Genomic DNA, 21,784 nt, shown 5'->3' on the forward strand with positions numbered 1-21,784 from the left:
GCGAGGTCACTCGAGATGTGCTCCCTTCACCGCGGTTCTTCGTATGCCGCAGAGCCGACGGTGACGCTCCTGTGACCGACTGGATCAGTGCGTTTTATGTCTGACCAGTCGGTCGCAGTAGCTGCAGGTGGTGCAGCGGTCAATTGATCCCGTCATGGTGGCCTTGTTCAAGGCCGCCTTGCTCACACAAGGTCTTGAGTGTAGCCAAAGCCATCCATCTTACCTCCAGCTGACTCAGGGCCGCCACATTTGACCCAAAGGCGGGAGTCGAGCATAAGTGCACGTTTTCAGGCCGCTAGGGTGTCGAACTTCGCTACGATGAAGCAGGATCAACTGCCTACTCAATCCGTGCCATCGTAATCTGCAAGAAGGCATCATCTGCTGCGACAGCGGAGCAAGCAAGATACACATGCACGTGTGGAGGCAAGAGCAGTTAATCGATATGCAAAGGATGTAAGTCCAAGACAAACACACATGTGGCTTCCGATTGAAGTTATAGCTAGTATGTAGGTTTTGATCACGAGCGACCATCTGACAGGAGCTCGATGTCCTTCTCCCCGATGTTGTCGAGGACGCTCAAGCACGCGCGACAATTAACCTCTCGGAAATGTGCGTCCAACTCCACGCGGAGCTTCTCGGTCTTCGCGTTTGCTGCGAGGCTTTTGCTGAGGCTGTCGTACACAACCAAGATCACGAACTGGTTGAGCACGCACGCCTTATATTGTCGGTGCAGCTTGTCCAACGACAAGCGCACAGCCTCCTCTTCTGCCGTTAACGCCTTGTGATATACCTCCAGGCACTGTGCCTCTTGTACGCGACGGTGGCTGGCTTGGACACTCACGATGAAAAAGAAGGCGAGATCTCGCAGCGGGTTTCCCTTACCGCACGTTGCCCAGTCCAGAAGCCATGTCACATCGTCCGCAGGGTCCGTCGGTAAAAGCATGTTGGCAATGTGAAAGTCGCCGTGGATCAGCGTGGTCGGGCCGCTGTCCACCAGGTCGTGCACTGCTTTGAGCTGGTCAGGTTTTTCGCTCAGACGTTGACACAACTCGGTCAGCTGATCCTTCTCGTAGAGCTCCAAGGACACGTCGTCCAAAAACGTCTCCCAACGGCCCGGAAACTGCAGGCGCTTCTCTTCGCCGGAAAGCTGGCTGCCGATTCCTGCTGGGGATGAAAGATCATCGCAGTCGTGACTCCAAAACCGTGCGTGCATTTGCGCGAGCTTCGTTACCAGCATCGGAATGTGGTGGGGCGGGCTTCCATCAACGCAAGTAAAAGTCTTTACTGCCTCGATGCACTCCAATACAATCAGCACGTTGGACGTGAAAATTGCGGTCGGGATAGCAAACGGGAACCCCACCACTGCCGCCGAGTTCCTCGTGGCTGCATCACCTGCCTTAGTCGTGAACTCGTTGTAGAACTTGGACTCCACCGCGAACATCGACTCGAACGGGAACTCTGGGCGCAAGAACTTCCCCACGTATCGCCGCTGCAGCTTGGTGGCATCGCTGGGGCCATCGACAGGCTCGAAGTCCACTGAGATGATCACCACTTCGGCGATCACGCCGATGTTCATGGGCTTCCAGTCGAAGTCAACCACCTGGTGCGACGGATACAAAGGACGGAGAATCTGCTGCAGAAACTCAGTCGTCAACTGGCCAGGCCGCGCTGGGACCTCCGAGGGGCTCGCCATGGTCTCCACAGACGAGTGAGAAGGGTCCCGGCGTTTCTCGAGTCTGCATCGCGTTGGTTGCGAGGACGAATTTGATTGGCCGTATTTGGCCTCAGATACTAGTACATTACCGGCCATTTGCAACCCAGGTTGTATTTCTAGAAATCGCCACCTATGGTATCGACCAGGATTGTTGCTTGTACTGTAGCCAAATGGTACGGTATCGCTTGCAACTTCGGTTGCGCACACGGTAGCAACTTGCTACTAGCAAGTATTAGTCTGTTGTGCAACTCAACTCCTATACAAACTGCAAGTCACGGTAGCAAAACGACGCCGTATGGGAGACAGTATACAAAACACAAGTGAATTCGTTTATGCAGGGTTGCAAAGCGTTTATCACCGTGGCAAGCCGTGGCACCGCCAACGGCGGCCTGGAGCTTTCCATGGCTGGTCGAACCAGCTCATACTGTCGTACCTGCACGTAGTAGGAGGTCACGTCGGAGCCGAAGGCCTGTTATGGCGGCGGGGCTACCGGTAGAGCTAGCTCCGCACCCTCCTGGTGCTGCTGCACAACCCGTACGATTTCATGCAGGCTACCTCTACCACTTCCTCATCTACGGCTACAAGGTAGGATCAGAGGCACACTCTATCCAGCTCTCACTGAGATGAGAGAACGCAGGTAAACTGTGTCATCATTTCAGACATCTTCACACAAATAAAAGCCAGCCCGCCAGACCTACCGCACAGTAGCAATCTGCGTGAAATGGAAGCCGTCCCGCGGCTACAGACTCATAAAATCGGTATGGAAGGACCCCGCAGCAGTACTGCCTACACGCGTGAGCTGTTGCCGCTCTGTCGAAGAAAGTTAAGGCGTTCAAGGAGTACAAGGCCGTGACCAGTTCTCGCGGTCGGTACTGCACCTACGAGAGCGACGCTAGTGTATTACAAAGAGGTTCTCGCAGTCAGTACTACATGCACAAGAGTTATTCAGCTCATTTCACAGCGCGTTGCTCATAAAGCAACCTCAAAGGGCTGCAGCAAAGTGACACATTACCTGGTACACCATTTTTAACCAATGAGATGACGGTTGCAAAGCTGGTTGCTGAACTGGCTGGTATTTCAGAAATACTATTTCTACAGTGTAGTTGAAGCAAACCGTACTTTCGGCTTTGAGTGTCCAAAGTGAGCGTTTTGGTGAATGATAGAGACTCTATAAAAAAACAATTCATACTCTATCATAGAGTATGGATTTTTTTTTTTACGAACGGCGGCTTGTACATAGTGCTCTGTGCGGGTGAACAACAAAAGCCAACCCTTAAAGGGGTCAAACGGCAACACCCTGGGCCTCGAACGTCATCACCGACGCTGCCGGGATGGACGCGCTGAACGACGTGCCCGACAAGTCGACCTTCGAAGACTCGTACAGCACGCCAGTGCCACTTGTCTCTGTCGTCCAAGCAGTGATCGGGCCCGCCACCGCCTTGAAGCTCGAAAGGTCACAGGTGACCTTCGACGCCGAATCATCGTGTTCACCGTCGCGAGTACCAACACTTTTGAAGTCGAGTCAAACGCCATGACGGTGTTGGTGTTATCCGTTGACAAGATGGTCATGCCTGGCCGAATGTGGCGCGAGTACTGCGCTAGCACGTAGTACTTGGAGTTGGGCGTGCCGATCCAGTTATCGCCTGGGTTGGATTCAACGAGGCCCCAAGCGCCACTGTCGAGTGTCTGCCAGTAAACGAAAGCCGATACACCCATCTGGTTGATGTCAAGAGCGATCCATACTCCGAATCCCAGAGTTTTTTGTTTGACTGGGTCACCAGTTTTTTTCAAGGGCTCTCGGTCAGTTCCGCGATACAGGCTTTGACCGTCATTGCCGTGCGTGTTCACCTTTCCGATCGCTGCCATCACGTCCGTATCCGACGACATGGAGGCGAGCGCCGAAAGTGCCAATGAGGGCGAGTTTTCGTCCGATGATGAAATGGTCACATCTTTCAGTCCAAGAGTGTCCAGCTGCGAACGCAGCTTCACCAAAACATCCTTTTGCGTGTCCCGGTTCCAGCTCGTGCTGGTTGGGTCCTTGCTCATCCAATCCAGCCAAAACGCCTCCATGAACTTGAACCCTGGCATTTTGTCCGACGTCTTCATCGGCACCTCGGTTCCGCTATCGTCGACAACGTTGTTCGCAGAGCCACCGATATTGTGGCGTGCGATATTGAACCCCAGAGCTGGCAGGCCGGTCGTGGAGCCGTTCAGCGTCACGGTCTCCTCGTAGTAAAGAGTAAGTCGGCGATGTCTTCCCTATCACCGAAGACGTTCAGAGCGATATGCCCCATCCGTCCCAGGAACTCACCAGCGTCGTAGCAGCGTCAGTCTGCATTGGCCCGTGGTGTATGTCAGTAGAAGCGAGTAGACCAGAGCTGACGCCGCAATCGATCGAACAGAGAGCATAGTTTGAAGAAATTTGACTGTTGCGCACCGCAAAAGTAAAAGTGGGAACTGAAAAGGACGGACACGATTGCAGCGGCAAGTGCCCGGTTTCGGGAGGTGCAGGCGCTGCGGGCGTTTTCCCGGAGTCACACTGATGCAAACTGCATCGATCTCGGCACTGCTACTGAGCCAGGCAGGCTGAGTACATTCCACACGAGCAGGTAAAGATTTGATGGTGGAGATTTGAGATTGTCACGTAACATGGAGATCGGAAGACTCATTTTGACGATGCTAGTACCGTACATGCTGACTGTTTTCCGGAACAGTTGACTGGATACTGGTTGCTTTGATGCGTACCGGTTCATGTAGATGCCAGCACCTACATTAACAAACGGAGGCTCCATTCCACCTCATCAGGTTCCTCATATCATCCTTGATCTTTGTTCGATACGAGTCGGCTGGTTGCCCTCAAAATCCGGAGGATCGTAGCTCGGATGTGAAAACCTGAGAACAGGGTTGCGATCCGAAAGCTATTGAGGCCTTCAACTTGCAGATCGCATCTCAAATTTGAAGGTAACGTTATAGGTATCGTTGTGTGGCTTCTGGAAGCACACCAATTTATTGACAACATGTGAGTGTTTTGTGAGCTTACCAACCCTGCGTTACGTCTACATGGCAACACCCTGAATCTCGAACGTCATCACCGACGCGGCAGGAATCGACGCACTGAAAGTTGTACCCGACAACTCGACCTTCGACGTCTTGTAAAGTGCGCCCGTACCGCTAGTCTCGGTCGTCCAGGCATTAATCGGGCCCGCCACCTTAGAAAAGCTCTCCAGATTATACGTGACCTTCGAGGCAGCGGTACCCGAGTTTACTGTCGCCAGTACGAGAAGCTTGGTCTTCGCATCGTAAGCCATGACCGTATTCTTGTCATCCGTAGAGAGGATAGCCATACCAGGTCGAATGTGGCGGGAATACTGCGCCAGTGCGTAGTACTTGGGGTTGGCCGTGCCAATCGTCATATTGCCCGGAGCCGAGTTGATGAGACCCCAGCCTCCGCCGTCAAACGGCTGCCAGTACACGAAGGCAGACACACCCATCTCGTTGATGTTGATAGCGACAGCCTCAGCCAAGCTGAGCCCTGTAGCGTCCTTTTCGCCATACTCGGAGTCCCAGAACTTCTTGTTCACTTTCTTCACTAATGCCTTCAAGGGTGCTCGATCCGACTCGCGGTTACCGTAGCCATGCGTGTTCACCTTTTCAATGGTGGCCATAACTTTGGCATCGGTTGACATAGAGTTCAGCGTGGATAGCGTCTGGGTGTCCGAGTTTTCGTCCGATGCCGCGATGGCCACATCTTTCAGTCCGAGCTGGTCCAGTTTCGTGCGAAGCTTCACCAAGACATCCTTCTGCGTGGCCACATCAAAGTGGCAGCCTTCTTGACCACCGGGGAACTGCCACCACGAGCTCATCGGCTCGTTGAACGGCTCGACGTAGTCGAAGGTGACACCCCAGCTCTCCTTCGCCTGCTTCACGACAGCAGCCAGGTAAAGCGCAAATTGGCCATGATTCCAGGTTTGCAGATTGTCCTTCGTTCCGCTAGCCCCACCAGCAGTAGCGTGATTATTGTTCATCCACCATGGCGGCGAGTTCGAGAACGCCTCGGTGAGGTCGACGTCACGCTGCGTTGCCAACTCCAGCATCTTGCGCTGCTTCGCATCGGCATCCCAGTCCCAGCTTTTGCTGGTCGTGTCGTTGCTGGCCCAGTCCAACCAGAACGATTCGATGGCCTTGAATGCCGGCATGTTAGGCGACTCCTTCATCGCGATTTCAGTACCAGCGTCATCAATTACGTTCTTACTGGAACCGCCGATGTTGTAGCGTGCGATGTTGAACCCGAGTGCCGGAAGTCCAGACGACGCCTCCTTCAGCGTCACGGTATCATTTTGCGTGAAGAGTAGGTCGGCGATGTCCTCACGGTCTCCGAAGGCGTTGGCCCACCAGCAGAGCGACGTACCCCACCCTTCCCACGAGCTGATCAATGTCGTCGAGGCATCCGTTTTAACTGTGTAGTCCGCGGCGAGAACACGGGGAGACTGCGTAACCAGGAGGGCGTACGTCAGAGCTGAAGCTCCGAGCGCTCGAACAGAAAGCATGGTCTTGACTGTCAGGCCCACGCTGTATAATCGAAAGTGGGAACCGAAAAGGAATGCCGCAGCGAAACGTGAGCCAGGCTCAAAAATGTAAGGCTTCTGCCCGAACGATGAGATTGTAGGCAGCGATTTGGCACCAAAGTGCGATCGACTCGGTATGGTAGAATATCATCAAATCTCCGACCGCACTTAAGATGATAGATATACAAATCCCCAGTCAAGCGCGGTCGGAGCAAAACGGTATTACCCTACCCCTTCCCAAAGTGTTATGCATACACAGTCCAAGATAGATTGTCGTCCCGTTTGCTCATTGGTCGGAGCCTTGGGATGGATGGCACGGAGCGAGCGTAGCGAGCCCCCGCCTGCGGTTTGACAGTCCGTGTGCGTAGCACGCGGCTGCAAACCCAGGACCCAGCAGTGCTCTACCTAGCAAGCGGAGGCGACGCGTGCGAGCCGCAGCGGGCTTAGGGTTCTGGCCCAGCGAGCGCAGCGAGACTTTAGGGGTTTTAGGTTCGCGCGTAGCGCGTAGCTGGGTGATAGTTAAAGGTGACCTCCCTCCTATTCGCATGTTTTGTGTACGAGTCGGAGAAAGTCGGAGGGTCGGAGGTTTTTGGGTATGGTGTGTCGCTCCATGTTGAAACCATGTACAGTAAAAGCTCTCACCTTCGGCAACGAGGTCCGACCATCTCCTAAGATTTGCCATTTTATTATAAAGGGACCACAATGAAGTACTGTACACGTAAAATATATTTTACAAGCTCAACTGCGAAGCACGAATTATAATATCTTCTACACTGACGTCTTCGTCATAAGTAGTGTCGTTGGAATCGCCGCACCTTTCATCTACACCGTTAAAAACAATTCCAGTATGGCGGAAGCAGTTTTCGATGGCCGACTTATCCTGCAGCTCTTGCCAGATCTCCTTGCTCCACCGCATTGCTTGCAACTGATCGACCGCGTAGGGCTCCTTCTTCAGCTTCTTCACGTCCTTGATCTTTTCGTACACCCAGAGAATCCGCCTTCTCCTGTACGCCCGCTTGAACAGAGCAATGATGCCGGCGTCCATAGGTTGCAAGTAGGTAGTAGTATTCGGGGGTAGGAGCTCCACGCGAATGTTTGTACACACCAGATCGCCGGTCATATGAGAAGACGCGTTATCTAGCAGCAGCAAGATATGACGCCCTGCCGCTCGCATGTCCCGATCCAGATTGTGTAGCCATTCTCGGAATATCGGTCCTGTCATCCAGGCCTTCGCATTAGCCCGGTATGAGAAGCCGAGTCTTTCTGCAGAGCGCTTCTCAAAGCAATGAGGCTGCTTGGTGCGACCCAGGAACAACGGCGGTAGTGCGTCCGTGCCGTCAGCGTTCACCGTGAGAGCAAGCGTAATACGGGTCTTCTTCTTCTTGACTCCTCGCGCCCGCTTCGTACAAATAGACCGAGCTGGGGCCATTGCGTAGCAAAGCCCCGTCTCGTCCATATTGTAGATGTCCTTTGCAGGGTAGAGATCCGTGATTTCTTGGAGTCGTTGACGACCTTGAGCTACAGCAGCGGGATCAGCGGATCCAGACTCGCCGGGTCCATTGCGGTAGCGAAGGCGATGTCTATGTTCAAATGCAGTGAGCCAGCCGTCGGAAATCCCCAGGTCCCACGCGTCGCACAGCTCACGCTGAACGTCGATCGCTTTCATCCTTATCAGCTCGCGGGACAGACAGACGTTCTGGGCCTCCACCGCTTGAATCCACGCCCACAGTCGCGCCTCCAGCGCCGCCGAGGTCACCTTCAGGGGCTTGCGGCGGTTACCATCGCCGTAGTCCTTGCTCATGATCAACGCAGCCTTCTTGAGTATGTCGGACACGGTCGACTGGGCTGGTGCGCGCTTGAGTTTGTAGTGTGCTTTTGTCCACGCTGCGAGCGCTGCTTGTGACATCGTGGGGCAGTCGGCTGCCATCTGTATGAGGCCTCGCTTCTGATGTATTTTCATCCTGGCCCCCATGGCGTTCTTGTACTTGTTTAGCTCAGTGAAAATTCTGGTATGAAGACCTACTTCGGGCTTGCTGCTGTTGCTCTGTGGCAATGACTGGTGTGCAGTAGTTCGCGCCAAAACTCCCGCCAGGGTTTAGTAAAAATAAACCTTTATAAATAGATTACATCGTGTTATTCGGGATATTAATTTATACCAGTACCGGAAGTGGGCGAGCTTACTGTATGTACCTGGTATCCCCTCCGGACAAAACGTGAAGCAGTCCACTATTCTGAAACACTTATTAGTTGGGATTTGTATTAGCAAATCAAATGGTGAAAACACAAGTACCCACATAATGTCAATTCAGTGCGGTTTTATGCAGAATGAGCTGGCCAGGTGTATTCTCCACATTCTAAGCTTTCGATTTCTACCTCTTGTGTTTAAAACGGAGCAGTTAATGTAAATTCGTACTTAGGCGAGACCATTGGCTCAACTTTGTGTGGGCAAGTGATGATTAAAGGTGCCAGGCGAACATTGCTACGGACTTTATCTACTCTGGATGGATGTTACGGCCCTAACAAAGGCTAGCACCTTTGTATGATCGCTAGAGAGAGTGCGAAGTCGTAGGGGTAAGCAACGAGCCGGCAACGACCTCGGGTGGATAAGTGACCCTTAAGTATATGCATGTGGCCTCCAATGCTTTTATATACTTTGGTAGGCTGCTTCTAACTACTAGTACATCGTCTGATAGCCTACAGACGTCCGGTAAACCAAATATATCATTTTTCCGTGTGTTTCACATTATGTCCTGATTGCCTTTTCTAACAGTATCATGATCACTATGGGTCTCCTGTCCGTAGCGTTAATGCATTCAGTTTTTGGTATGCGGCCTCGCGGTTGCCATGGATAAAATCAACGCCATCTCCTCTAGCCCTGTTGTGCCCTAGCGGCCGCGAAAACATTTCGATTTGGTTCCAAGGTCATTTTTGAAAGACCCCCCAGAAGTGTTTCATATTATGTCCGGAGGGGATATCTGTCAGTTAGTAAGCGTTGCCATCATACCCAAAGCAGCTCACCAAGTGCTGAACGAGTATTCTACGGCTTACCTAGTATATGGATAGGGATCGATGCGGTGTAGCCGGATGATCACGTCTTTGATGTGCACGCATGTGTAAGAAAGGTATAAATTCGAATTGATCTTCCTTCTTTTCTCATGGGAAGACTGAAGGAAGTGTTGCGTTAAGAAGTTCCTCCCTGCAATTCATACAGCTCTCAACTTCGTGTTCACAGTTCGAACCCTGGTAAAATCGATGTATGTATGTAGGCACACTCACTCAGAATGGTTGGACAAATGGTGAATACCAAGTTGGTATGTAACATTACATGTACCAACCGCATTCGGCAAAGCAAGTTACACAGCAACTCCCTGAATTTCAAACGTCATCACCAACGCAGCCGGAATCGATGCACTAAATGACGACCCAGAAATCTCAACCTTCGACGGCTTGTAAAGTGCGCCCGTACCGCTCGTCTCCGTGCTGCAGGCCGTGATCGGGCCTGCCGCTGTTTTGAAGCTTGCTAAGTCGAAAGTGACCTTAGAGGGCGCATTGGCCGTGTTCACCGTGACAACCACAAGTAGTTTCGATGCTGCATCATAAGCCATGACAGTTTTCACGTCATCGGTCGACAAGATGGTCATGCCGGGGCGAATGTGGCGTGAGTATTGCGCGAGAACGTAGTACTTGGTGTTGGGCGTACTGATGGTGTTATCAGCAGGACTAGATTGAATGAGGCCCCAACCTCCACCGTCAAGTACCTGCCAGTACACAAATGCCGACACCCCCATTTGGTTAATATCCAACGCAATGGACTCAGCCATACTCAGTCCTGTCGCGTCCTTTTCGCCATACTCCGAATCCCACAGCGTCTTTCTCGATTTCGTCAGAAGGCTCTTCAGGGGTTCACGGTCCTTTCCACGGTATGGGCTCAATCCATCCTAGCCGTGTGTGTTCACCTTACCGAAGGTGGCCATCACGTCGGCGCTTGTAGACATCGTTGTGAGCGTGGAGAGCGCTATCGAGGGCGAGTTTTCATCCGACGTCGCGATGACAACATCTTTCAGTCCAAGCTTGTCAAGGTAACTGCGTAACTGGAGCAGAACATCGTTTTGCGTCTTCACTTCAAAGTGACACCCCTCCTGCTTGCCGGGGTACGTCCACCACGTGCTCATGGGCTCATTGAACGGCTCAAGGTACGTAAAGTTGACCCCCCAGTTGTCTTTGGCCTGCTTCACCACTGTAGCCAAATACAGAGCGAACGCGTCATGATTCCGGGTCTGCAAGTTGTCCTTCCTTCCGTCGTCTCCCCCTGCGGTGGCGTGGTTGTTCGTCATCCACCATGGCGGAGCGTTAGAGAACGCCTCCGCGACATCGACGCCACGCTCAATGGCCAAGTCGAGCATCTTGCGTTGCTTCGCGTCAGCCTCTCAGTTCCAGCTTTTGCTTGTCGAAACATTGCTGGACCAGTCCAGCCAAAACGACTCGATGAACTTGAACGCCGGCATGTTTGGCGATGTCTTCATCGCGATTTCAGTTCCAGCGTCATCAATAACATTCTTGCTGGAACCGCCGATGTTGTAGCGCGCGATGTTGAAACCCAACGCGGGGATACCCAATGTGGCACCCTTCAGCATCACAGTCTCGCGACGTCCTCGCGGTCTCCGAAAGCGTTGGCCCACCAGCAGAGCGATCTACCCCACCCTTCCCATTTGTCGAGTAGCGCTGTGGCAGCGTCTGCTTTGACTGTGTAGTCCGCTGCATGCGTGGGCTGAGACGCCAGGAACACGCACACCGCCGCCGACGCAGCGAGCGATAGGGATGGTTTGGATTAGTAGGGCCTCAAAATTCTCAAAATTTTCTGATCATTCTAAATTTATTGAGCATCTCAAAATGGATCAAAATGGATCAAAACTCGAGCTGGGATTTGGTGTCGCAACCGCAACTTCAATATTCGAATCTGCTGGATTCCGCCAGGGTTCCGCCAGAAGTTCTCTCATTTCGACTCTCCTTCTTCAACGCGCACCCCGTTAAGCGGAGAGGAGGAGGCCGTGATGTCCGACGCTGGGGATGACCACGGCATGAACTACGACTCCCCGGGCCGCCAACTTACGACCCCACGCCAAGTACGCCGATCGCCTCGGCTTGGAGCTCGACGAGCGTCAAATGCGGCCGACGCCACGGAAGACGAGGACATGGCCGACTCCTCCGACGACCGCTCCCCCGACGACCGCCCGACGAATTCACACTCTGTGCGCCGGTCTCCCCGCATCGCTGCTCAACGAGCTGCAAACTCTCCGATCGTTCGCGTGCGAAACCCACGCGTTGGAGCTACTCGCAGACCTGGCCGTCCCACCCACCCGATATGGCGCTACTTCGATAAAGTCACTGACGAGAGCTCGAAGCCGCAAGCCGAGTGCAATTTCTGCGCCGCCCTCATCCGTAGCGCTCAGCCTGGGAAGAACATGCAGCGCCACCTGAAGGACTGCCCCAACGCTCCCGCTGCAATCAAGAAGCGCGTTTACGAAATGTTCGCCGATCTTCACGGCCAAGCAGCGGTGCCGATGCTACCGGCTGGTGTTGGTGCTGGAAACTTTGATGGTGGAAACACGCCGCAGCCCGCCCCTGTACCGACAGCGCAACAGCAGCAGAAGCAATTTGAAATGGCATTGGCGAGCATGTTTTTCCTATGTGCCCTGTCGTTTGTGCTGGTCGAATCCGAAGCCTTTCGAAAACCATTTCAGCTCTTGGCACCAGGAATTCGATTCCCGTCCAGACACCGATTGAGCACCGTGCTGCTACAGCGTGCACGCGATGAAATTCGTGAGAGGGCTCTTAGGCTCATTCGGCTGCAGAAGGTAGTTATGATCGTGACGGATTCATGGACGAACGTCAACCACTCAACCATAATAAACTTCATGGTTGTAGCTCCGGGCATGCGGTCGGTCTTCTGGTCCTCGCTGGCAACTGGCACGGCATCGGAGACGGCGGAGTATTTGGCAGGCCATCTCGGCCGGGTCATTGATGAAGTTGAGCGTGAAACCAATGCCACTGTGGCAGGTGTGCTGACCGACAACGCCAGTAATATGGACGCTGCGTGGAAGCTGCTGGAGCGGTCTCGGCCTATATTCGGAGGTGGCTGTGCTGCTCACATGCTGAATCTATTGATTCAAGACATGTGTAAGCACGATTTCTTCAAGAGCGTTCAGACCAAGGCGCTTGCAATTACGTCCTACGTTCGAGACCATCACGCTTTACTCAGCCAGTTTACGATCATGTTGAGAGAGACAACCAATGACCATCGACGCGTACTGAGTGTACCTGTTGCCACGCGGTGGTACTCTCTTCACGCGTGCTTGGTGCGGGTTTTGGACAACAGGAACGTGCTCAAGAAGTTGTTTACCGAGTCGCAGTTTGCAGAATTGGTTAACAACTCCGCTTCGAGCAAGAAGGCGAAGGGGAAACTCAGCCAAGTCAAGCAATATATTCGTGAAGCATCATTCTGGAGAAAATTGGAGCAAGTTGTGGCTTGTGGCATTTCTGGACCCCGTGATTGAAGCGCTCCATGAGCTTGAGTCCGACAATTGTCCGACATCTCGCGTGTACTCTCGATTTCAGTGGCTTCTGAATCACCATGCCTATGGTACTGAAGACGAGCAGTCAGATCTTCAAGCGGCAATCCAGGCACTCATTCAAGATCGATGGGAGCACGTTCATACCGACGCTACCGGCTTGGCATTCCTCTTAGACCCCCACACCGATCCGGACAACTTTGTCGGTACCGACGAAAAGGATACCTATAGACAAGGCTGCGACATCGCTGAACGGAGCGGCTTGTTGGAGGAGTTGGGCGTCACGAGAGCAGTGTTCAACGGCGCGCTGAACGATTTTGCTACCTTGAAGCGACGATGGTCCCCTGCTGACAAGAGAGACAACGAAGGAGTAGCGCCTATCACGTGGAGAAGAAACGCAACAGATTGACGACCGATAAGGTCGACATGCTCGCGTTCATCTACGTCAACCACAACGCGGTCTCGAGCGAGCCCACGGACTGGGCAAGGCTGCACTCGTACCCGGAATGCCCCGATGCTCTTGAGCGTGAAAATGCCGGAACCGTGAGGGCGGACTGAGCTGCATGAGCTGCATGCCAGCACCATGAATGCCGGTAGGGCTTCCTGCGCAATCTATTTTGAGCCAAGTAACGTTAGTTTTGATCTATTTTGAGTTAATGCGCAGTTGATATTGCCGTTTCGAATCGTTTTAATTGATTTCGAAATTCTTCCAACCATCGCTAGCGAGCGAGCGAAACGTGAGCATGGATTTGTGAAGGCTGACTGCTGCGTGTGTACGCCGAGGTAAACGAAAGTGAGGAACGTCAGGTTTGTTGCAGCGAGAGACAAAGAAATCGGTCATTTTAATCCGAATCTGCAGCACCATCTTAGTTTACAATCTTCGTCTGGTTGAACTGAACAGGTGCAAACAGTGGTCTGAATGTACGAGACGCGAGTGCTTCAACGTGCTCCAAGTACACTGTACTTCTCTGGTCCACGATAATATGCGGGTAAGGTTTTATGTATTTTACACAACATGTTTTTATTGGCTAAAATTATGAATTTCCGTCACCATCGAATGATGGCCAAATCCTTCTATGGCCAAATCCTTCTGTGACATTGCTAATTCCAGCCAACAATTCCCGAACAATGCACACGCCAGGGGCCAACGGAGAGAGGGAGATCACTCCGCGGCGGGGGGGGGGGGGGGGGGGGGGGGGGGGCATTTAAAAGATCTCGAGACGGAGGTCTCTGAGATCTGGAGCCAGCGCACCGACCCCTCCGCGCTAGTGGTTCCGCGAAAGCCGCGAGCCCTCTGTCAGATTAAACTCTTAGTAGAGGAGGTAGCTGGGCTCATCCAGGACGTCCCTATGACGAACGGCAAGCACTGCGTTGCCCAGTAGCCGCTACGGGCATACCTCGCGGCAACACAGTGTTACAAAAGCCAATAATACAAGCCTAGCCTTCGCCCTGACTCACGTAGGAAAAAAATACACAACAAATTTTGTATTATAGGGGGTGAGACTTCAGAATGATTCACATGTATTATAGATAACTCTCCGCATAACTTTTTCTTAAAACGCCATCCTAAACGTAGCATAAATATGAGCTATGTCCTGATTGGGCAAAAATAAATTGCTGAATGCGAATCTCAACCGTGCAAGCAGGAAAAACCTCGTTTATATTCGAGGCTCTAGCTCTCACAAATCAACGCTTTTGCCTCTAAATCAGAGCTCATCAGAAAGCTTGTATCAAGCACAATCCGAGACAATTCTTCGATCTAATATCGCTATTGTGGTTTATGTTTTACGAAAAAAAACCTAATTTCATCGCCAGATGAGCTGCTTCTGTCGATAGTATTACGGCCAAAGCCTCGCAGAAGCTGCTAATAAAAAATGTCATGTGCTTCAGCTCGATCTCAGCTTTTTGTTGCTACCTTGCTTGTCTGGCTACCAGTAGAATTGGCGCAGCTATGGTAGAAAAAGTGATTCGCGCATATTATCGTGGACCAGAGAAGTAGTAAAGTACCTTCAACGTGCTCCTACACGTTGGTCCAGTGTAGTACTGTACTGGACCAGTGCATGCATGTATTGGAGACTTCGCAGTATGTACCTATCGCCCTTGTAATGTAGGTTGCCTTCAACAGGGAGTGCCGCCACGGTAGTAGGTAGGTACGCTTTTAAAGCGATTCAGCAGCAACGTTATCGTTCGTCATCACAGTAACTCACTTTCCCTTTCAGTGTCGTTTCCCGCCAAGAATATGTTCCTCCCTGCGCGCTACACGTAGTGCTCTGTGTCGGGGTGTTCCTCCAAATTTCAGTACCGTTCATGATCTTCATGTCCACTTGCACGTAGCTACAGTATGATGTCAATTTCTGTAGGAAAGAGTGAAGCTTCGAACTTGGCAGCAGTTGACGCATCCATCTCTTCAACGATTTCTGTAGGACGTGTCAGTTGTCATAACCACCGCATTCGAGTACTTTTGATGATATTTATGAGCTGTTACTTTAGCTCTGTTCGGCTGTTGCCCACATACAGCCCTTGTTCACCTGTCATGACCCCTGTTCTGCTGTTGCTTTCTGTTGGACCTGCTACTTTCTTCATGGATTTCTTCTGAGATGAGTGTGGATTGTGGATTGCACTCCCCAGACCCCAGCAATACGAATCCTTACTCCGAGTTGCGGTAACAGGCCCATTCGCTGGAATGCTCGGCAATGGTTTCCGTATCTGCAAATTCCGCGCGGTCCTAATTTGCGAGTACCGTGCGGGGTTTTATGCGGCTACGTGCTCACGCAATCGCTCACTACCGTCTGCTACATGAACTTACAGCGCTATGATTTTATTTCTGTACGCTACGTATCTTCAGCGGCAATAAGCAGTCCATTTGCAAGTTACTAGCTATGGGAGTAGCCGACGACCGTTTGATTGGTGAAGCGGTTTAGAATTATCCAAGCGCGAGCATGCGCGCGCGATTCGCAGCTTGAGCCCACAGCAGTATTCAATCTGGAATACTACGTACTGTAGTATCTGTTGAAAAACAACAGCTGAACAGGGTTGAATAGGGGCTGTACGGTATCAACGGCTCGATAGTGCTGGAATAACAGGTACTTCAGAAGTATTAATTATTTTCCGAGTACTTTACCTACTGCGAAGGCTTATAGGGGAAGAAGTCGACTCCATTGCACTGCTCACATTATATTGAGAGCTTTTGAATTGTTCTCAGATACCTGCCGCTGACCACAACACCGTCGAATTGCCCCCAGCACTAGCTAGAAGATGGCGCTTTGGATTCCATTGCAAGTCCATAACTGGGCCGTTGTGACCTTGAGGAAGTGTGTGGACGAATTGACCAGTTGAGCTCTTGTAGAAAAATACCCGCCCGTCTTCCGCTCCGGTGACCACATACGCACCATCAGCAGAGTAGCAGCACCCTAACTGGGGATTACTACGCTGGCTTTGGCTCAACCAGTGTTCTTTGAACGTGTGCAGCAGCTTGCCCTCGAACGCATCCAAATGAATGAACACCCCGCGGTTTGTCGTGACAAGCAACTGGTTGCCGTCGGGACTAAACTTTAGGTCAAGTGCGTGCAGCTTCTTCGCATTCAAGTTGGGTGCCTGCATGTGCGCGAGGAAGGGCTCGACTGCTGCCATGATCGACGCATCATATAGCGAGAACTTGGCAAAGGGTCCTTCCTGGTAGTTCCTCGCATCATACATGCGGATCAAGTGGTCGTCCGTGTAAACACCAAACACCACACCCTCTTGGTCATACGCGGCGCACACGTGCGAAACTGGCAAGTGATCAGTTCGAATGATAGCCTAAGGAAATCAATCATTAGTTACCATCGATAAATCTAGAGTTAAAATTAAAAACGCACTATGTCCATACCGTAGTGTCGGAGTTGCGGATATCCCAGAGTCGAATTGTGCCGTCCATTCCTGCGGATAGGAATTGGTCCGCGGTGGGGTGCATCATCAGCGACGTAACTCTATTAACCAACAAACATTGGAGTCGTTAGCCCCTGAAGAGCAACTTCAACGTGCAAGTATAGCCTACCTGTCCGTGTGACCAGTGTAGTAACGCAGAAACTTGTTGTCAAAGAACGAGTGGTATCGAATGCGATCTGTGAACATAGGAAACAAGTTCAAGTAGCCGTCAGATGCCTGGTCACCACGAGGCGCTCGATATAGCTGTAGAACGTACTATCGTTTGCGCTGTTCGCGGACGAGAAGATCACGCAGTCCGGGTGGTGCGTGAACCGCACGAGGCCGACGCCATATCTCTTGGTCAAAATTGTCTTGGCGACCCTGTTCATCGCCATCGGCCCGTGTCAATTCATTCACAATGCACATTTACATCAACCATGCTGCCTGCAACGTACGTGCCACTCAGACAGTTGATCATGGACATGACTCCGTCGCTGCGACTCGTGACGCATCGCTCGCCATTGCGGTGGAAGTCCAGCGACGTGATGTGGACGTTCGGATCCTCGTCTTCCTGCGTAGGCAGACGATAAGTAAACCTCAGAGCAGCGGAACCATAACACGCAGCTAGTCAATAAACGCTTTCGTACCTGCGGGGCGAAGTTGCGCGCGACGCTGTAGGAGCGCAGCACGGCGTCCGAGAGCTCCACACCCTCCACCATGCTCGCGAGCAACAAACAGTATGCCACACCAAAAGCCCGCAAATATGCCTTACCATAGTTTACTAACGGACCACTACCACTGCATACTAAATCACAGTGAAGTATGACGGTATCCACAAAATGTACCGGTATTACCTCAAGTACTGGTCCGATAGCTATCGTACAACCACACTGCAGTGTCGCCCTCAATCCGAGATCGCCCACGTCACCCCCTCCCCGCGCACGACGAGGCAGCAGCATGTCGGGCGGACACCTGTCCAAGGAGTTCTTCGAGCTGGTCAAGTCGATCGGCGAGAGCAAGTCGAAGCAGGAGGAGGACCGCATCATCATCCATGAGGTGGCGCAGCTCAAGCGCAAGCTGAGCGAGGTGACGGCCACGTCCAGCACGTCCAGCAGCCTCGTCAACAAGCGCAAGCGCGAGTTCCTCATCCGCCTCATGTACGTGGAGATGCTGGGCCACGACGCGTCCTTCGGCTACATCAAGGCCGTGGAGATGACGGCCAGCACCAACCTCATGCAGAAGCGCGTGGGCTACCTCACGTGCAGTCTGTGCCTGTCCCCGACGCACGAGTTCCGCTTCATGATCATCAACCAGCTGCAGCGAGACCTGCAGAGCTCCAACCACCTCGAGGTCTGCGCGGCGCTCATGGCGGTCTGCAAGCTCGTGACGGTGGAGATGGTGCCGGCCGTGCAGCCCATGATCCTCGACCTGCTGCGCCACGACGCCGAGCTCGTGCGCAAGAAGGCGGTGATGGCTATCCACCGCTTCCACCAGCTCAACCCGGACTCGGTCAGCGAGGCGGGAGATGCTCTGCGCCGCACGCTGTGCGACCGCGACCCTAGCGTCATGGGAGCCACGCTCTGCATCCTGCACGACTTGGCGGAAGCCACCCCCACGGACTACAAAGACCTGGTGCCTAGCTTCGTGAGCATTCTCAAGCAGATCACGGAGCACCGGCTGCCGCGCGAGTTCGACTACCACCGCATTCCGGCGCCGTGGATCCAGATCCGTTTGCTGAAGATCCTGGCTCTGCTCGGTCAGGCGGACCAGCAGACTAGTGAGGGCATGTACGAGGTGCTGCACGATGTCATGCGCCGTGCTGACACTGGGATCAACGTGGGCTACGCTATCATTTACGAGTGCGTGCAGACTGTGACGACCATTTACCCGAACAGCACGCTGCTCGACGCGGCGGCTGCTAGCATTTCGCGCTTCATATCGAGCGACAACCACAACCTGAAGTACCTGGGTGTTACGGGACTTGCCGCTATCGTGAAGGACCACCCGCGCTACGCTGCGGCGCACCAAATGGCGGTGATTGACTGCCTTGAAGACCCGGATGAGACCCTCAAGCGCAAGACGCTGGACCTGCTGTATCGCATGACCAACCCTGTGAACGTCGAGTTCATTTCCGACAAGCTCACCCAGTTCCTCCGTGAAGCCTCGGACGTTTTCCTCCGTACTGAGCTTGTCTCGCGTATCACGCAGTGCGCTGAGCGTTACGCACCGAGCAACGCTTGGTACATTCAGACGATGACTAACGTGTTCGAGCTGGGCGGAGACCTCGTGCGTCCTGAGGTGGCACACAACTTGCTGCGTCTGATCGCAGAAGGAAGCGGTGAAGACGAAGACCAGGACATGGAACTGCGCCGTGATGCCGTGGACACGTACCTGGAGCTTCTGGAGCGCCCCGTGCTTCCTGACATTCTGGTTTGCACTATGGCCTGGGTTCTTGGCGAGTACGGCTACCTCTCGGATGCCATGGAACTCGAGGAGATCTGTGAGCGTCTCGTGGAGCTTGTCGACCGCCCCTTCGACCAGGAAGACACCACGCGTGGTTACGTGCTCTCGGCTGTGACGAAGATCACGGCTCAGATGGGTCACACTATTGATGTGGCCGATGCTATGATGGACAAGTACAAGACCAGCCGTAGCACGGATCTGCAGCAGCGCTGCTTTGAGTACCTGGCGCTTACCAAGAACTTTGCTCTCATGAACGAGGTGTTCCCGGAAGACGCGAGCTGCGAAGACATTGAGGTGGACCCCAACCTCTCGTTCCTTACGAGTTTCGTGGAGAAGGCGGCTGCGCAGGGCGCACCGCTCTACGACCCGCCTGAGGACTCGGACGATGAAGAGGAGCGCTATGGCCACCGCCGTAACGGTGGTGACTCGAACCGCCTGAACTTCGAGGCGTACAAGAAGCCTGAAATCCCTTACCCGACCAAACTTCCCCCTGCCGATCAGCAGGGCGCCTTCGGAGTCAACAAGTGGGGCGGTGCACCTGCTGGGCCTGGTGGCATGCTCGGAATGGGAAGCTCCGGTGGTCCGGACCCTACCGGTGGTTTTGGTGCTGGCAAGCGTGGAGTTGTCAAGAACGTGTGGGGCCCCACAGGTCTCAACACGCCCGACAATGCCCCGCCTGGGGCCCCTGGAGCTGGTGGTCCTGGTGGTCCTGGTGGGTATCCGTCGGACCCTTACAACCAGGGCAACATGGGTGGCCAAGGTGCGTACGGTGGTCAGAGTGGCGGCTACGGTGCTCAGCCTGCTTATGGTGCCCAGGGAGGATATGGTTCCCAGCCTCCTCCTCAGCAGCCACCTCAGCAAGAGTACGGTGCTCCCAACAACAATAACTACGACAATGGCGAGCCCTCAAGTGAGGACGAGGCCACCGGTGGCGTTGACGAGAGACAGATGCTTGCTTCCGCGATCTTTGGTGGCATCCCTGGTGCTCCGGCACCGATGCCTGGTGCTCGTCGTGTAGGATCCAGCACTCGCTCGACCCTCAACTCGAGCCGTCGTTCCGGCCGCTCTTCGTCGAGACGTACATCGGGTCGTAACGAGCAGCCGCAGCCGCAACAGCCACCGCAGCAGGCCCAAGCTCCTGTGGAGCAAGCGCTGCCACCGCAGCAGCCACAGCAGCCGAAGGTTGAAATGGACCTCCTCGATATCTCGTTCGATGCCCCTGCAGCGCCACAGAATACAGGAATGTTCCAGCAGCAGCAGGCACCTCCACAGCAGCAGCCGATGATGAATGCGGATCCGTTTGGCATGGGCTCGCCGCTTGCATCGCCGCCTGCCCTCGAGGCGAGCTCACCAGCACCCTCTGCATCTTTGGACCCGTTCGACATGTCGGGACTCGGCTCCAGCATGAACGGTAAGCTCGTGCAAAAGCTGTCATGATGAACTCAATGGCTTGTGCACTGATCGTTGCTTCGCTGTGTTTTGTTTTGTTGTTGTGTTTGCATGCGCAGCTGCGGTCGAGCTTGGCAGGAGCGCCACCGGTTTGGATATGCTGGGCGGTAGCAGCAGCAACACGAGCGTTTTCCAGTACAACGGACGGCAGCTGGAGCCGTGGCAGATCACCACGCAGGACTTTGGTGGACGCTGGGGCACTTGCCCGTGCGAGAAGAAGACCAAAGTCAACCCGAGCGGTATCCGCACGCTCGAGGACTTCATGGGTCGCATGCACCAGTTCAATGTCCACACCGTTGAGGCCATCCCAGCCAGTACGTACCATGCTATTGATGCCATTGGTGCCTGCTCTGCGTGACACAGCTCTAACGTCATGCCTTCTGTCCCGCTTTTTGTTTACTCCAGCCAACGAGGCGATTGCAGCGTGCCGTCTGGTGAACTCGGAGCACGTAGGATTGATCCACGTGAAGGTCCGCAGTGGCGGCTTCGTGGACCTCACGGTCCGCACGGCCGACATGAACTTCACCGACCAGCTCCTGGAGGCTGCGGCGCAGCGACTCAAATAAGGAGGCCAAGCAAGTACTGTAGCAGCCAAAAATGCAAATGTTTCATGTGAATGGCATCTCCAATCTTCCTCTAGCTTTGAGGGAGGCTGGCTCAAGAGTTTGCTTTTGAGCAACAGCAGCAGGCTTTGAGGCAACATGTGTGGGGGATGGAGAATCCACCAGCCACGCTGCGTTACGCTAGCCTGCGAGTTCCGCGTGCGATTGGCCTAATCAGTTCCGCCCCGATTGAGCTGCGATGGCGACGAGCATCTGGAGCTGCCGACTGCTGCCCGCTCGAATAGAGAGACCATTTCCTCCTTCTTCCTCTTTAGCGCCGGTGGCCTCGTGTCCGGCAGCAAGACAAGACAAAAAGCGTCGGTCTCCGCTTGGGACCCGAAGCGGCGCGTGTTGAACTTGAAGCCAGTTCACTGCTCCTCATCAACATCATCAGCATGACCTGTGCAATGCACCCCACCAATCCGCAAAAGACAGGCCAGCGCGCAGGAGAGCCATCAACAGAGCGGAAGCATCATTGCGAGGCGCGGGCCGTGCTGCTACACGCCGCCCGAGACG

The 21,784-nt window shown here is 53.6% G+C and overlaps 9 protein-coding genes across 9 annotated transcripts; 2 read left to right on the forward strand and 7 right to left on the reverse strand.

Annotated features, from left to right (window-relative positions):
- Positions 1-517: 517 nt before the first annotated feature.
- Positions 518-1,693, reverse strand: PHYSODRAFT_309106 (hypothetical protein; the record flags this gene model as incomplete). The annotated part of the gene is made up of 1 exon (XM_009517175.1): positions 518-1,693. One exon carries the CDS (start codon positions 1,691-1,693, stop codon positions 518-520), a length of 1,176 nt encoding a protein of 391 aa, XP_009515470.1.
- A 1,303-nt stretch (positions 1,694-2,996) lies between these two features.
- On the reverse strand, positions 2,997-4,052 carry PHYSODRAFT_321875 (hypothetical protein; the record flags this gene model as incomplete). The annotated part of the gene is made up of 3 exons (XM_009517176.1): positions 2,997-3,179; positions 3,218-3,940; positions 4,026-4,052. The coding sequence occupies 3 exons, from the start codon at positions 4,050-4,052 to the stop codon at positions 2,997-2,999; spliced, it is 933 nt and encodes a 310-aa protein (XP_009515471.1).
- A 718-nt stretch (positions 4,053-4,770) lies between these two features.
- PHYSODRAFT_293792 (hypothetical protein) lies at positions 4,771-6,261 on the reverse strand (the record flags this gene model as incomplete). The annotated part of the gene is made up of 1 exon (XM_009517177.1): positions 4,771-6,261. One exon carries the CDS (start codon positions 6,259-6,261, stop codon positions 4,771-4,773), a length of 1,491 nt encoding a protein of 496 aa, XP_009515472.1.
- An 820-nt stretch (positions 6,262-7,081) lies between these two features.
- PHYSODRAFT_378594 (hypothetical protein) lies at positions 7,082-7,882 on the reverse strand (the record flags this gene model as incomplete). The annotated part of the gene is made up of 1 exon (XM_009517178.1): positions 7,082-7,882. A coding segment is annotated over one exon (801 nt), but the record flags the coding sequence as incomplete, so codon positions are not given.
- Positions 7,883-8,047: 165 nt separating this feature from the next.
- Positions 8,048-8,251, reverse strand: PHYSODRAFT_428324 (hypothetical protein; the record flags this gene model as incomplete). Its single annotated transcript, XM_009517179.1, has 1 exon — positions 8,048-8,251. A coding segment is annotated over one exon (204 nt), but the record flags the coding sequence as incomplete, so codon positions are not given.
- Positions 8,252-9,562: 1,311 nt separating this feature from the next.
- PHYSODRAFT_343752 (hypothetical protein) lies at positions 9,563-10,913 on the reverse strand (the record flags this gene model as incomplete). Its single annotated transcript, XM_009517180.1, has 3 exons — positions 9,563-10,148; positions 10,236-10,691; positions 10,734-10,913. The coding sequence occupies 3 exons, from the start codon at positions 10,911-10,913 to the stop codon at positions 9,633-9,635; spliced, it is 1,152 nt and encodes a 383-aa protein (XP_009515475.1). The 3' UTR covers positions 9,563-9,632.
- A 1,297-nt stretch (positions 10,914-12,210) lies between these two features.
- PHYSODRAFT_284212 (hypothetical protein) lies at positions 12,211-13,439 on the forward strand (the record flags this gene model as incomplete). Its single annotated transcript, XM_009517181.1, has 1 exon — positions 12,211-13,439. A coding segment is annotated over one exon (623 nt), but the record flags the coding sequence as incomplete, so codon positions are not given.
- Positions 13,440-15,902: 2,463 nt separating this feature from the next.
- Positions 15,903-17,473, reverse strand: PHYSODRAFT_248512 (hypothetical protein; the record flags this gene model as incomplete). Its single annotated transcript, XM_009517182.1, has 7 exons — positions 15,903-15,919; positions 16,238-16,646; positions 16,717-16,816; positions 16,885-16,951; positions 17,032-17,135; positions 17,210-17,325; positions 17,402-17,473. 7 exons carry the CDS (start codon positions 17,471-17,473, stop codon positions 15,903-15,905), a joined length of 885 nt encoding a protein of 294 aa, XP_009515477.1.
- A 238-nt stretch (positions 17,474-17,711) lies between these two features.
- PHYSODRAFT_468947 (hypothetical protein) lies at positions 17,712-21,232 on the forward strand (the record flags this gene model as incomplete). Its single annotated transcript, XM_009517183.1, has 3 exons — positions 17,712-20,628; positions 20,726-20,980; positions 21,072-21,232. 3 exons carry the CDS (start codon positions 17,712-17,714, stop codon positions 21,230-21,232), a joined length of 3,333 nt encoding a protein of 1,110 aa, XP_009515478.1.
- Between the last annotated feature and the right edge of the window lie 552 nt (positions 21,233-21,784).

Source organism: Phytophthora sojae, assembly GCF_000149755.1.
Source record: "Phytophthora sojae unplaced genomic scaffold PHYSOscaffold_1, whole genome shotgun sequence".
In the NCBI taxonomy this organism is placed as follows: Eukaryota; Oomycota; class Peronosporomycetes; order Peronosporales; family Peronosporaceae; genus Phytophthora; species Phytophthora sojae.